Source organism: Brassica napus, chromosome A5 (assembly GCF_020379485.1).
Source record: "Brassica napus cultivar Da-Ae chromosome A5, Da-Ae, whole genome shotgun sequence".
Lineage (NCBI taxonomy): Eukaryota > Viridiplantae > Streptophyta > Magnoliopsida > Brassicales > Brassicaceae > Brassica > Brassica napus.
In genome coordinates this window covers 27042394-27058818 of record NC_063438.1, presented here as the reverse complement: position 1 = coordinate 27058818, position 16425 = coordinate 27042394, and the positions used below count along the sequence as shown (strand labels likewise).

The 16425-nt window shown below is 31.2% G+C and overlaps 2 protein-coding genes across 3 annotated transcripts; both read right to left on the bottom strand.

Annotated features, from left to right (window-relative positions):
- Nucleotides 1-1958: 1958 nt before the first annotated feature.
- On the bottom strand, nt 1959-4655 carry LOC125609113 (autophagy-related protein 8h-like). Of its 2 annotated transcripts, none has more exons than XM_048780089.1 (5): nt 4472-4655; nt 4332-4387; nt 3764-3816; nt 3558-3676; nt 1959-2222 (listed from the first exon to the last, which is right to left on the bottom strand). In XM_048780089.1, the coding sequence occupies exons 1-5, from the start codon at nt 4653-4655 to the stop codon at nt 2212-2214; spliced, it is 423 nt and encodes a 140-aa protein (XP_048636046.1). In that variant the 3' UTR covers nt 1959-2211. The 2 variants fall into 2 exon arrangements, with proteins under 2 accessions (XP_048636046.1, XP_048636045.1); XM_048780088.1 differs by lacking the exon at nt 1959-2222 and adding an exon at nt 3153-3463.
- A 101-nt stretch (nt 4656-4756) lies between these two features.
- LOC125609112 (pentatricopeptide repeat-containing protein At3g06430, chloroplastic-like) lies at nt 4757-6604 on the bottom strand. The gene is made up of 2 exons (XM_048780087.1): nt 6167-6604; nt 4757-6018 (listed from the first exon to the last, which is right to left on the bottom strand). The coding sequence occupies exons 1-2, from the start codon at nt 6506-6508 to the stop codon at nt 4885-4887; spliced, it is 1476 nt and encodes a 491-aa protein (XP_048636044.1). The 5' UTR covers nt 6509-6604; the 3' UTR covers nt 4757-4884.
- Between the last annotated feature and the right edge of the window lie 9821 nt (nt 6605-16425).

The following is a 16425-nucleotide window of genomic DNA, read 5'->3' as shown; positions in this document are numbered from 1 at the left end:
TATTTTTCTTTATTTTTTGTAACAATTCAAACCTATTCTTTTTTTGTTTATTTGTACATACAAAAATATAGGAAAGCGAGCTTGGGTAGATTTTAGCATTGATTTAAAACACAGTACTGATTATTGTAGAAACTTTTGTATGGGCCAATTTTGACTCAAGTTTAGTTAAGTGGTGTATATACATTACAAGCAACTGCAACTCTCTTATGTTACTCGTCGTTGTCTAGAGTTGCTGTTTTTAGTACATAATGGCATAATGCTAATGTTATTTCAGCAGTATCACAGAGACAAGTCAGAACTATAATTATTTTAGTAAACTCAAGAACATTTTTGCTATTTTACATGTGAAACTGTTCTTCGAATATTCTAACTCTTTTAATTTTTTTTTTTTGTCACAAATTCTAACTCTTTTATTTTATCTTAATAAGCATGAATCAGGCGCGTGTAATAATTTAGTTTACTTTGCTAGCAATAAAACAAGAGTAATGACTTTACTTACATCACTTAAAGAAGTCAAATTGGTTTGGTCGTGAAATGACCAATCTAACGGCAACAAAAAGCATCAAGCTGATGACCAAACGGTCCAGATCTACTTTAAAGTCACTGTCCATTGAATTGCTGACGAAACGAACCCGAGGGCTCCTTGACATTGAGTGTAGTTGGTAAAGAAGCCCATTCTCTTCATAAAGTTCCAAAATATAATTTAAAATGATTTATTTCTCCACCCAGTGAGAGTTAATTTGAACAACGACAACCAAGTAGAATCAAATTTGGTTCGTTTAGTTATAATTTGATTGACCTTAAAAGATAAAAACCTGCATTTTCTTTCTAGTATGAAGTGGGTCTAGGGTTTTTCTTTCAATAGTTGTCTAACTTCTTAGATAGTACATTTATTATATATTTGTATGCTTTTAAAGAAGCTTTACAAGGTTTATAATACATTTACCGATGCCAGTAATGGAAATCAATTTGGTCATGTTGCATATTTGAAATATTAATAAAATGTTCAAGATCTAGCACACCAAAAAGACTTCATATTAAATACGAATCTAAAAAGTTTTTATAGTTGATACCAAATTTAAGACTCCCATTTTACAAACAAAATAAAAAATTGAGATTCCTTGTCACCTTATCACAAGAAATAAAGTTTTCCGATATTTAAAGTTGAAAGGTGGAAATTACTCAGCCTAATGAGCACTAAAAGCATTTGCAAAGGAAATTAATAATATTATGTAATGAGAGAAATAAATAAATAAAAATGTAGAAGGTCTGACTTGGCAAGGAGTGAGCCACATGTGACCAGCTTTTGGAGATTGTGTTATTCCCAAAGGATCTTTTGGACCATAACATCCCTCCTTTCTTCATCTACCAAATGTCGGTGAGCAAATTTACATTTTTTTCTTTATATATTAAATTTCAATACACATAATTTCCAACTATAAAAATTACTACTATATATAATATTGGGCGGAGTTAGGGACGATAACATCGTTGTCTTATTTGTTGCATGGCGTTTTGATTGTATATTGTGAAAAAGAGGAGCATTCTTTCATACCTAAATGTTCTCTTGCAATGGATATTTTATGGCTGTAATAATGATTTTTGGTTGTCTTCGAAAAAATAACTAAACCTTTTTTTTTTTGTGCAACTTAAAGAAGAATTAAACCATCTTCATAGATTTCAACACTTTTTTTTTGAGCAACCAACACTTATTGGTTCACAAACTGGTTTTATGAACAGATAAAAGATTTCATAAACTAGTTATTTTTAATACAACACTTATTGGTTCTGTTACCAAAAAAACACTTATTGGTTCTTTCAAAAAAAGTGGCATCTTCATCCACAGGTTATCTGTTTCTTCCAAAAACTTTTACCGACAGGAATACTGAATACACTGAAACATTGACTCATAAAGATTGTAGAATCATATGGTGGGGGACAACAAAAAGAAAGATATATCATATGTACATAACCTTTATTCTTTTTGTTTTTATTGTTATGTTTTCATATTGTGTAGCTTGAGAGTTTTGTTGCCCATCTTGATCAGATGATACCTTAGAGAAAGATTTTAAAAGGTCCAAGGAATAAATCTACAACACATTTAATTATTCTGAAAATGTTATTCCTTATCCAGACAGCACCAAAGAGGATAGATAGATACCTCAACATCCTCGCATTGAGTCTTCGACGTGTTGAATTGCTCTTACTCGGCTACGAAGTCCCTGAACGCACAAATAGCTTTCTACCTCAAGATTATGCTTTGATTCCTTCTTATCAGAAACATGAGGAATTTTCATAAAACCAACGTACATATAAATGCTACATATTAACAGACAGATATAAGCAAATATCCCAAATTATATTAAAAGATCTTTTAAAAAAAATACTATTAAAAAATCTTTCAATATTCAGGAAGAAGATGAATATACTAAAAGGTAATATATATACTACCTAGACAATATGAGGAATTAAATAGTAGAGTGGAAACTAATTTCAGATAAAACAATTAAGTGTTATGGTTGCTTTACGAAAATCTTGCAAATCTATTCTAAAACTAAGAAGAATCCAATAGAGCATGTACATAAACGCATAATGTTTTCTTGCATGGAAAATCATGAATGAGCAGATGAAATGTATGTGAGACATGTTTAAACCACATAACCCCAAATTAGTTTACAGCTCATGATCAGAAAATAGTAAGTTGTCACTTGTCAGTACACATTATAAAGAAATGTGTATCGAGCGGCCAATTCCAGAACCACTTTAAGAATATCTATGTGTTTGACAAAAAGGGAAAGAAGATTATAATCAATGAAGCCCATTAGGTAACACATTGTTTCTGAATATTATTCTGAAATTCGCTTTGTATGAAAGGCACTAGTTTTCTGTTAAAAAAGCCCAACTAAGTCCAAATAATTAATTTGTAAAGCTAGCCTATACAAAAGGTCAAGGATATACACAAACCATATTCAACGAAGTTTGCGGTTCAACTTAAAACATGATCGCATAACACATAATCCAAGTCGTATGGAACACGTAAAACGCACCAACATTGAAATGTCTAGGCCTCATTTTACCATATTATCTCCCTAAACTTACGTGCTTGCACGAAACTAATATATATTCATTCCCTTTTATGATGGAAGGACAAGGAAAAAAAGGTTTCGTGTGAATCATATCATCACTTTGTTTTATTATTATTGCCTTTCTGTGCAATATGATTTACAAAGTCGGATGTTTTTAGCTTTTCTGTACAAAGGTAAGCTTATTGACAACAACAATAGCTGACATTCATTTATTGATCACAAACATATGAATCAAACGGATTATTCAGAATGAGCTTTTCAAGTATTAAGCAACGAATGATCTTTTTGTTAGCCGAATGTTTTCTCGGTGCTGTAAGTCATATACAAGAAACCATCTCCTTCCTTGAAAGTATTGTACAAAGAGTTCATGCAACTAGCTGCAGAATCAAGAGAATAGTCAATGACTTATTTGTGGATTGTTTTATTGGAAAATGATTTAACATTGATGTTGCATGCTTATAAGTTACGTACCCGTTTGAGGAAGTGTGTTATGTACAAAAACAAACAGAGATTTAGATGAATCTAAATGTAGCCTATTGCTTAGCATGTGAATGAAATGTCCAACAGTCATGTCTCGTGGGACCAAGTATCTGCACAGATCAAAATGTGTTCATTCGATTAGTGTATTGATGTATAATCACTTTGTTTCAACAGCTAAAGCGATGACACAAACTTACTTGTTCTTGTCCATGTCAGGGAGGTCTGCGTTTGAATATTTCTCAATGATCACCTGTGATGATGAATAAATATAAGCAAGAAACCCATCAAAACAAATGTGAAATTATCCATTATCACTCGGATAATACAAGAATTTGATGAAGAAAAAAAAACATAAAATGCCAAAAAGCAAATACTAGAGACACAAGTTGAGTCCTAAAAGACTTGGATTAAGAAAGATAAAGCTGGACTCAGTCATTAGATCATACGTAGAGTTATAGATGATCCGAATAATTGTTATCATCAATTATTCGTTTTATTCGGATTAATTATTAATTACATTTTTGCTTTATTAAATAAGACAAAACATAATCACATGATTGCTTACAATCTTTTATTTAATTTGATTCCAATCCTCAAGAAAGAACAAAAGAGCTAGTCCCTAAGAATTGACCAGAGTGAATCACCGTTCATAGAAACAAAAAACCAGAGTAACCAATCATTCAAACCCTAAAGAGATCCACAACAGCACGGCAACTCAGACCGAACCACCACAAAACTATGAACTAGACATGAAACTTAACTAACCGGAACTCTATCTGGATATTTCGCAGTGATGTTCCTCGACTCTTTCAATCTCTCATCTGCACCACCCATAATCACACGACCGATCAATATAAAAAAGAGAGTGATTCATCAATCAAAAAGAGAGATTAACCGGAACAAACCAGCTGAGAATTGATCCTTGAAAGACTTGACAACAGTTCCCATTATATATTTCCGGCGAATAATTCCGACCGATCTAAGCTGTTTGTTTTTGTCTTTGCAGAGCAGAAGAATGTCTTCAACTTTTCTTTTGGTGGTTCGTTTGATTATTTGACAAGAAAAAACAAAGAGAGAAAGATGATGCATATTTATAGAATAGACAAGCAGTTACTGGGCTTTTTTGGGCCTAATATATAATTTTACGGCCCATAATGAAAACACGCAAGAGAATGAGATAACATTCAACATAACCAAAACAAGAAAAGCTTTATACACATAGCTGCAAGAACAATCCAAGTGTATTACAAACTCTCTTTTAATTCTACTGTTTCAATCCAAGAGAATGATTCTTTCAATATCTCCACTCTCCTTGCAATCATCGAGGGAGATTCTCCTCCTCTTTAGTAGCTGCAGCATGATGATCCATAACCTTTTGCCTCTCTTGCTCCAAGTAATAGATCTTATCATTCATACCTTCCTTCTCATACGCCTCCACCATGATCTCAAACGTTCTTGAATCCCTCACACATTCCCTCTCCTTCATCCTCGTGTACACTCTCTCCATCTCTATAAGATCATCCGCTTTGGCACACGCCGATATAACAGCATTATAAAAAGAAGTATTCTCAGGTATCTCAAACTTCGCAGCTAACTGAACACTACTTATCACCTTATGGAAAAGACCAGCGTTGGCGTATCCATTAATGAGACAGCAAAACGTCTTCGTGTCCGCCTTCATACCTTCGCTACGCATCTGATCAAACGTGTACTCCATGTTCTTGGCATCACCCACATCCGCAAACGCCTCGATGATGTTGTTGTAAGTCGACGTCGTCCAAGGAAACTCAAGCTTACGCATGTACTCCATCACGGACGACATCTTATCATACATTCTCTTCTTCCCATACGCACCGATCAAGATATTGAAACTCCGAGTCTCAGGCTCGATCCCGAAGTTCCTGAACTTCTCGTACCAGCTCTCCATCATGTCTATCTTCCCCATGTTCCCAAACACGCTGAGGATAATGTTCATCGTCCACACATCAGGCTTACACTCAGTACTCACCAGCATATCGGATAAAACTTTCTCCATCTGATCAAACCTCCCAACTCTCCCGTACCCGCTCAAAACTATGTTTTGAGTCACAGTGTTTGGAGTTATCAAACGCTCATCCATCTCTCTATACAAAGACTCAACCAAATCAAATAAAGAAGCGTCCACACACGCCTTGAGGAGAGTACTGTATGTGTAAACATCAGGTTGACACTGAGGCAAGGCTTTCATCCGTTCAAGAACTGAGAAAGCAGAGTCTATAAGATTGCTACGACAGTAAGCACCGAGTAGAGCAGTGTAGAGCTCAGCGGTGGGTTCGAGTCCTTCTTCAAGCATTTCGTCGAACACCTTCTGTGCACGGTGAGGCTGTCCTGATTTCCCCAAAAGAACGAGAAGCTTCATGTAAGTCCCTTCCTTTGGTTGATAAAACGGTTGCTCCCTCAGCATCTCGAACACCTGGAAACACCCAATTGAATCAAATCACCATTCACTCAAAAAAGATTCAAACTTTATTGAATCAAATCATTTTTAATTCAAAAAGATTCAAACTTTACTGAATCAAAATCATTTTTAATTCAAAAAGATTCAAACTTTACTGAATCACCTCGAGAGCTTGCAGCCACTGCTTCTTGGCGATGAGATCGGATAACGTTTCGGTGACGGTGCAAGCCCACCCGTTGGCTTTGCTCCTCCTGTCGAGCTTCTTCTTCACGTTCTTCATCGGAGCTCTTCGAGTGTTAGCATGCTCCGTGATTCCGGGGAACTCTCCTTCTTTCCAGAGCCTCTTCTTCGTCGTGGCGGTGGCGCCTCCTCCTCCCGGAGAGGATTTAGAAGCGGCGAGAACGCATCGCACGAAGGTTGGTTCTCTGTGGTGGAATATGCGTTTTGATTCGGGGAGTCGAGATGAGCATAGCGAAGAAGAAAACGAGAGAGACATTGACGCCATCGTCTTCTTCCTTTCACTCCTCTCTCTCTGTGTTGCGGATAATTCTCGTTAATACTCGTTTCGGTTGGATATGGTCAAATCCGGTTACACGGTTCAGCTTCAAATACTCAAATCGATGTGTACCGTATTTAACAAGGAAATTCAAACCGGTAGAACCGGTGCATGATATCCAAAACGATCGAGAAACTTAAACAACCACCTCATAGTATCTAAATACCTTTTAACATATAGAAAAATATTAACATATTTAACTAGTTTCAAATATCTTCGGATCCTAATTTGGATTTCGGTTCGGTTTAGGTTATAACCAAATTCCAAAATACCAAAGGGGTGTATTGAATCTGAAATTTAAAGTGATTTGATTTTAGTGAGTTTTTAGATGGTGTTAGGTGAATATTATAATTTGGTGTGATTTTAGTTAAACAATTCTAGAATCTCATTTAAAACTATGGGATTTTGATTTTTATTATTAAAACTAAAAAAATCCCTTTCAAACATCCTTAAAACATTTAAACCACTCTAAAATTTCTAACTTAAATTTTGTTCAATAACACTATAACAGTGGATTTCCGAGTGTTTTAGAAAATGAAAAATTCGATAACACTGGATTTTAAAGTGGTTTTTAAAATCCTCGTTTGAATAACAATTACATATTCTCTGAAACTCTTAGTTGAATACACTCTTCTAAGCTGTTCGGATATTTTTGTATAATAGTTTTGATTTTCTGGTTCGGGTTTAAGTATCGGTGTAAAAACGCTCAGGCTTTTTTTTCTAACACCAAAAAGAAACGCTCAGGCCTAACATGACCGATTCAACTCGTAGATAATTCATATGTTTTAGTACATTTTTCTCTAAGAATGTTTTACATTCTAGTGGCGAACTACAGGTCATAGGTGTATAACTTTTTTTTTACACTTAGGTCAGTCGCTAGGCTGATTCCATTGAATTATGTCATAACAACATCACACGAATGGTCCAAAACGATCCGATAACGATCTATAAATATATTATCTGTACCATTTGTCCAGCTTACTATGAACTAATTAAGATATGCTATATCTTTTTTTATAACGTAACTACAACGACATTTGAACGTAACTATAGCTGTTTGTAAGATGTGTGGATCCAACAATGCATCAAAACAGAATTTTCATATTTTTTAATTTTTCTTAAAATCTATATGTTACCAAAATATTGAGTTTTTCGGTAAATGCTCTATATGATGAAGGATATGATATTTAGTGTTGTTTATAATTTCTAAACACATTCTACATTTGTATTAATATATATTAAACTCTCTTTCTTGGTACATGGACATCGTTTTAATTTTTTTATCAATTAATTTAGTATAACTTCACAATACTTCTTAAATTGATCGACTAACCACTATAAAATCTTTATTTTCTAGAGAAAATGAGACAACAAAAGTTCCAAACATCTTTGACCTTCATCATATGTTAGTGAATGATGCAACTATGCATTAAAACAATATTTTCATATTTTTTAATTTTTCTTAAAATCTATATGTTAAACCCCTACGAAAATATTGAGTTTTTCGGTAAATGCTCTATATACTAAAGCCTATGATCTTTAGTATTGTTTTTAAATTTCTAAACACATTATATATTTGTATTAATGTATATTAAACTTTCATTCATGGTAAATGAGAATCATTTTAATTTTTTATCAATTAAGTTAATAAAATTTCATAATACTCCCTAAATTGGTGGAGTAACCACTATAAAATTGTTATTTTATAGAGAAACAGATACAACAAAAGTTACAAACCACTTTGACCTTCATTATATGTTAGTGAAGAATGAAACTATGCATTAAAACATTATTTTCATATATTTAATTTTTTCTCAAAATCTATGTGTTCGGTAAATGTTCTATATACTGAAGCCTATGATCTTTAGAGTTGTTTTAAAATTTCTAAACACATTCTACATTTGTATTAATAAATATTAAACTCTATTTCATGGTACATAGACATAAACTCTATTTCTATATACTGAAGCCTATGATCTTTAGAGTTGTTTTAAAATTTCTAAACACATTCTACATTTGTATTAATAAATATTAAACTCTATTTCATGGTACATAGACATCGTTTTAAGTTTTTCTCAATTAATATAGTAAAACTTCATAATACTCCCTAAATTGGTGGATTAACCATTACAAAATCGCTATTTTCTAGAAAAATAGAGACAACAAAAGTTCCAAACCTCTTTGAACTTCATCATATGTTAGTGAATGATGCAACTATGCACTAAAACAATATTTTCATATTTTTAAATTTTTCTCAAAATCTATGTGTACCCCTACGAAAATATTGAGGTTTTCGGTAAATGCTCTATATACTGAAGCCTATGATCTTTACTGTTTTTTTTTAAATTTCTAAACACATTCTACATTTGTATTAATATATATTAAACTCTCTTTCATGGTACGTGGGCATCGTTTTAATTTTTAATCAATTAATTTAGTAAAACTTCATAATACTCCTTAAATTTTTGACTAACCACTATAAAATCTCTATTCTAGAGAAACGGAGACAACAAAAGTTCCAAAACTCTTTGATATTCATCGTATGTTAGTGAAGGATGCAACTATGCATTAAAACAGTAATTTTATATTTTTGAATTTTTCTCAAAATCTATGTGTTTTTCGGTAAATGATCTATATACTAAAGCCAATGACCTTTAGTGTTGTTTTAAAATTTTTAAACACATTCTAAATTTGTATTAATGTATATTAAACTCTCTTTCATGCCACATGGACATCGTTTTAATTTTTTTTATCAATTAATTTAGTAAAACTTCATAATACACCCTAAATTGGTCGAACAACCACTAGAAAATCGCAATTTTCCAGAGAAACGAAGACAAAAAGGTTCCAAACCTCTTTGACATTCATCATATGTTAGTGAAGGATGCAACTATGCAGTAAAACAATATTTTCATATTTTTAAATTTTTCTCAAAATCTATTTATTAACCCTACGAAAATAATGAGTTTTTTTGGTAAATGCTCTATATACTGAAGCCTATGATATTTAATGTTGGTTTAAAATTTGTAAACATATTCTATATTTGTATTAATGTATATTAAACTCTCTTTCTTGGTACATGGGCATCCTTTTAATTTTTTGTCAATTAATTTAGTAAAACTTCACAATACTCCTTAAATTGATCGACTAACCACTATAAAATCTCTATTTTCTAAAGAAACGGAGACAACAAAAGTTGCAAACCTCTTTGACCTTCATCATATGTTAGTGAAGGATGCAACTATGCATTAAAACAATATTTTTCATATTTTTGAATTTTTCTCAAAATCTATGTGTTAACCCCTACGAAAATACAAAATTTTTCTGTAAATGCTCTAATAATGAAGCATATGATCTTTGGGGTTGTTTTAAAATTTCTAAACACATTCTACTCCCATGATCATTGGTACATGGGCATCTTTTCAATTTTTTTGTCAATTAATTTTGTAAAACTGCATAATACTCCCTAAATTGGTGGACTAACCACAATAAAATCGCTATTTTCTAGGGAAATGGAGACAACAAAAGTTCTAAACCTCTTTCGCTTTTATCATATGTTAGTGAAGGATGCAAATATGCATTAAAACAGAATTTTCATATTTTTGAAATTTTCTCAAAATCTATGGCATATCCCCTATGAAATACTGAATTTTTCGGTAAATGCTCTAATAATGAAGCATATGATCTTTGGGGTTGTTTTAAAATTTCTAAACACATTCTACATTTGTATTAATTTATATTAAAATCGTTTTTATGGTACATGGGCATCGTTTTAATTTTTTGTCAATTAATTTAGTAAAATTTCATAATACTCCATAAATTGGTGGACTAACCACAATAAAATAGTTATTTTCTAGAAACACGGAGAAAAAAAGGTCCCAAACCTCTTTGACCTTCATCATATGTTAGTGAATGATGCAACTATGCATTAAAACAAAATTTTCATATTTTTGAATTTTTCTCAAATCTATGGGCTAACCCTTACGAAAATACTGAATTTTTCGGTAAGTGCTCTAATAATGAAGCATATGATCTCTGGGGTTGTTTTAAAATTTCTAAACACATTCTACATTTTTATTAATGTATATTAAACTCATTTTCATGGTACATGGGCATCGTTTTAATTTTTTGTCAAATAAATTAGTAACACTTCATAATACTCTCTAAATTGGTGGACTAACCACTATAAAATCGCTATTTTCTAGGGAAATGGAGACAACAAAAGTTCCAAACCTCTTTGACCTTCATCATATGTTAGTGAAGGATGCAATTATGCATTAAAATAGATTTTTCATATTTTTGAATTTTTCTTAAAATCTATATGCTAACCCCTACGAAAATACTAAATTTTTTCTGTAAATGCTCTAATAATGAAGCATATGATCTTTGGGGTTGTTTTAAAATTTCTAAACACATTCTACTCCCATGATCTTTGGTACATGGGCATCGTTTCAATTTTTTGTTAATTAATTTTGTAAAACTTCATAATACTCCCTAAATTGGTGGACTAACCACTATAAAATCGCTATTTTCTAGGGAAATGGAAACAACAAAAGTTCCAAACCTCTTTCGCCTTTATCATATGTTAGTGAAGGATGCAAATATGCATTAAAACATAATTTTCATATTTTTGAATTTTTCTCAAAATCTATGGCAAATCCCCTATGAAAATACTGATTTTTTCGGTAAATGCTCTAATAATGAAGCATATGATCTTTGGGGTCGTTTTAAAATTTCTAAACACATTCTACATTTGTATTAATTTATATTAAAATCATTTTTATGCTACATGGACATCGTTTTAATTTTTTGTCAATTAATTTAGTAAAATTTCATAATACTCCCTAAATTGGTGGACTAACTATTAAAAAATCGCTATTTTCTAGGGAAATGGAGACAACAAAAGTTTCAAACCTCATTGGCCTTATCATATGTTAGTGAAGGATGCAAATATGCATTAAAACAGATTTTTCCTATTTTTGAATTTTTCTCAAAATCTATGGGCTAACCCCTACGAAAATACGGATTTTTCGGTAAATGCTCTAATAATGAAGCATATGATCTATGGGGTTGTTTTAAAATTTTTAAACACATTCTACTTTTGTATTAATGTATATTAAACTCATTTTCATGGTACATGGGCATCGTTTTAATTTTTTATCAATTAAATTAGTAAAACTTCATAATACTTCCTAAATAGGTGGACTAACCACTATAAAATCGCTATTTTCTAGGGAAAGGGAGACAACAAAAGTTTCAAACCTCTTTGACCTTCATCATATGTTAGTGAAGGATGCAACTATGCATTAAAACAGAATTTTCATATTTTTGAATTTTCCTCAAATATATGGGCTAACCCCTACGAAAATACTGAAGTTTTCGGTAAATGCTCTAATAATGAAGCATATTATCTTTGGGGTTGTTTTAAAATTTCTAAACACATTCTACATTTTTATTAATGTATATTAAACTCATTTTCATGGTACATGGGCATCGGTTTAATTTTTTGTCAATTAATTTAGTAAAACTTCATAATACTCCCTAAATTGGTGGACTAACCACTATAAAATCGCTAATTTCTAGGGAAATAGAGACAACAAAAGTTCCAAACCTCTTTGTCATTTATCATATTTTAGTAAAGGATGCAAATATGCATTAAAACAGAATTTTAAAATTTTTGATTTTCCTCAAATATATAGGCTAACCCCTACGAAAATACTGAATTTTTCGGTAAATGCTCTAATAATGAAGCATATGATCTTTGGGGTTGTTTTAAAATTTCTAAACACATTCTACATTTGTATTAATGTATATTAAACTCATTTTCATGGTACATGGGCATCGTTTTAAGTTTTTGTCAATTAATTTAGTAAAACTTCATAATACTCCCTAAATTGGTGGACTAACCACTATAAAATAGTTATTCTCTAGAAACACGGAGACAAAAAAGGTCCCAAACCTCTTTGACCTTCATCATATGTTAGTGAAGGATGCAACTATGCATTAAAACAAAATTTTCATATTTTTAAATTTTTCTCAAAATCTAAGGGCAACCCCTACGAAAATACTGAATTTTTCGGTAAATGCTCTAATAATGAAGCATATGATCTTTGGGGTTGTTTTAAAATTTCTAAACACATTCTACATTTGTATTAATGTATATTAAACTCAGTTTCATGAAACATGGGCATCGGTTTAATTTTTTGTCAATTAATTTAGTAAAACTTCATAATACTCCCTAAATTGGTGGACTAACCACTATAAAATCGCTATTTTCTAGGGAAATGGAGACAACAAAAGTTCCAAACCTCTTTGACCTTCATCATATGTTAGTGAATGATGCAATATGCATTAAAACAGATTTTTTCTATTTTTAAATTTTTCTCAAACTCTATGGGCTAACCCCTACGAAAATGCTGATTTTTCGGTAAATGATCTAATAATGAAGCATATAATCTTTGAGGTTGTTTTAAAATTTCTAAACACATTCTACATTTTTATTAATGTATATTAAACTCATTTTCATGGTACATGGGCATCGGTTTAATTTTTTGTCAATTAATTTAGTAAAACTTCATAATACTCCCTAAATTGGTGGACTAACCACTATAAAATAGTTATTCTCTAGAAACACGGAGACAAAAAAGGTCCCAAACCTCTTTGACCTTCATCATATGTTAGTGAAGGATGCAACTATGCATTAAACAAAATTTTCATATTTTTAATTTTTCTCAAAATCTATGGGCTAACCCCTACGAAAATACTGAATTTTTCGGTAAATGCTCTAATAATGAAGCATATGATCTTTGGGGTTGTTTTAAAATTTCTAAACACATTCTACATTTGTATTAATGTATATTAAACTCATTTTCATGGTACATGGACATCGTTTTAATTTTTTGTCAATAAATTAGTAAAACTTCATAATACTTCCTAAATTGGTGGACTAACCACTATAAAATCGCTATTTTCTAGGGAAATGGAGACAACAAAAGTTCCAAACCTCTTTGACCTTCATCATATGTTAGTGAAGGATGCAATTATGCATTAAAACAGATTTTTCATATTTTTGAATTTTTCTCAAAATCTATGGGCTAACCCCTACGAAAATACTGAATTTTTCGGTAAATGCTATAATAATGAAGCATATGATAATTGGGGTTGTTTTAAAATTTCTAAACACATTCTACATTTTTATTAATGTATATTAAACTCATTTTCATGGTACATGGGCATCGGTTTAATTTTTTGTCAATTAATTTAGTAAAACTTCATAATACTCCCTAAATTGGTGGACTAACCACTATAAAATAGTTATTCTCTAGAAACACGGAGACAAAAAAGGTTCCAAACCTCTTTGACCTTCATCATATGTTAGTGAAGGATGCAACTATGCATTAAAACAAAATTTTCATATTTTTGAATTTTTCTCAAAATCTATGGGCTAACCCCTACGAAAATACTGAATTTTTCGGTAAATGCTCTAATAATGAAGCATATGATCTTTGGGGTTGTTTTAAAATTTCTAAACACATTCTACATTTGTATTAATGTATATTAAACTCATTTTCATGGTACATGGGCATCGTTTTAAGTTTTTGTCAATTAAATTAGTAAAACTTCATAATACTTCCTAAATTGGTGGACTAACCACTATAAAATCGCTATTTTCTAGAGAAATGGAGACAACAAAAGTTCCAAACCTCTTTGACCTTCATCATATGTTAGTGAAGGATGCAATTATGCATTAAAACAGATTTTTCATATTTTTGAATTTTTCTCAAAATCTATGGGCTAACCCCTACGAAAATACTGAATTTTTCGGTAAATGCTATAATAATGAAGCATATGATAATTGGGGTTGTTTTAAAATTTCTAAACACATTCTACATTTTTATTAATGTATATTAAACTCATTTTCATGGTACATGGGCATCGGTTTAATTTTTTGTCAATTAATTTAGTAAAACTTCATAATACTCCCTAAATTGGTGGACTAACCACTATAAAATAGTTATTCTCTAGAACACGGAGACAAAAAAGGTCCCAAACCTCTTTGACCTTCATCATATGTTATTGAAGGATGCAACTATGCATTAAAAAAAATTTTCATATTTTTGAAATTTTCTCAAAATCTATGGGCTAACCCCTACGAAAATACTGAATTTTTCGGTAAATGCTCTAATAATGAAGCATATGATCTTTGGGGTTGTTTTAAAATTTCTAAACACATTCTACATTTGTATTAATGTATATTAAACTCATTTTCATGGTACATGGGCATCGTTTTAAGTTTTTGTCAATTAAATTAGTAAAACTTCATAATACTTCCTAAATTGGTGGACTAACCACTATAAAATCGCTATTTTCTAGGAAAATGGAGACAACAAAAGTTCCAAACCTCTTTGACCTTCATCATATGTTAGTGAAGGATGCAATTATGCATTAAAACAGATTTTTCATATTTGAATTTTTCTCAAAATCTATGGGCTAACCCCTACGAAAATACTGAATTTTTCGGTAAATGCTATAATAATGAAGCATATGATAATTGGGGTTGTTTTAAAATTTCTAAACACATTCTACATTTTTATTAATGTATATTAAACTCATTTTCATGGTACATGGGCATCGGTTTAATTTTTTGTCAATTAATTTAGTAAAACTTCATAATACTCCCTAAATTGGTGGACTAACCACTATAAAATAGTTATTCTCTAGAAACACGGAGACAAAAAAGGTCCCAAACCTCTTTGACCTTCATCATATGTTAGTGAAGGATGCAACTATGCATTAAAAAAAATTTCATATTTTTAAAATTTTCTCAAAATCTATGGGCTAACCCCTACGAAAATACTGAATTTTTCGGTAAATGCTCTAATAATGAAGCATATGATCTTTGGGGTTGTTTTAAAATTTCTAAACACATTCTACATTTTTATTAATGTATATTAAACTCATTTTCATGGTACATGGGCATCGGTTTAATTTTTTGTCAATTAATTTAGTAAAACTTCATAATACTCCCTAAATTGGTGGACTAACCACTATAAAATAGTTATTCTCTAGAAACACGGAGACAAAAAAGGTCCCAAACCTCTTTGACCTTCATCATATGTTAGTGAAGGATGCAACTATGCATTAAAACAAAATTTTCATATTTTTGAATTTTTCTCAAAATCTATGGGCTAACCCCTACGAAAATACTGAATTTTTCGGTAAATGCTCTAATAATGAAGCATATGATCTTTGGGTTGTTTTAAAATTTCTAAACACATTCTACATTGTATTAATGTATATTAAACTCATTTTCATGGTACATGGGCATCGTTTTAATTTTTTGTCAATTAATTAGTAAAACTTCATAATACTTCCTAAATTGGTGGACTAACCACTATAAAATCGCTATTTTCTAGGGAAATGGAGACAACAAAAGTTCCAAACCTCTTTGACCTTCATCATATGTTAGTGAAGGATGCAACTATGCATTAAAAAAGATTTTTCATATTTTTGAATTTTTCTCAAAATCTATGGGCTACCCCTACGAAAATACTGAATTTTCGGTAAATGCTCTAATAATGAAGCATATGATCTTTGGGGTTGTTTTAAAATTTCTAAACACATTCTACATTTGTATTAATGTATATTAAACTCATTTTCATGGTACATGGGCATCGTTTTAATTTTTTGTCAATTAATTTAGTAAAACTTCATAATACTCCTAAATTGGTGGACTAACCACTATAAAATCGCTATTTTCTAGGGAAACGGAGACAACAAAAGTTCCAAACCTCTTTGACCTTCATCATATGTTAGTGAAGGATGCAACTATGCATTAAAACAATTTTCATATTTTTGAATTTTCT

Bases quoted from the DNA above. Each gene is read 5' to 3' on its own strand.
- LOC125609113 (XM_048780088.1), bottom strand. From the start codon at position 4,655: ATGCATCATCTTTCTCTCTTTGTTTTTTCTTGTCAAATAATCAAACGA. The intron at 3,817-4,331 runs GTTAGTTAAGTT...TCATCATCACAG, and splicing joins AATATCCAGATAGAGTTCCG to GTGATCATTGAGAAATATTC. The intron at 3,677-3,763 runs GTAAGTTTGTGT...TGATCTGTGCAG, and splicing joins CCTGACATGGACAAGAACAA to ATACTTGGTCCCACGAGACA.
- LOC125609112 (XM_048780087.1), bottom strand. From the start codon at position 6,508: ATGGCGTCAATGTCTCTCTCGTTTTCTTCTTCGCTATGCTCATCTCGA. The intron at 6,019-6,166 runs GTGATTCAGTAA...GGGTGTTTCCAG, and splicing joins AGTGGCTGCAAGCTCTCGAG to GTGTTCGAGATGCTGAGGGA.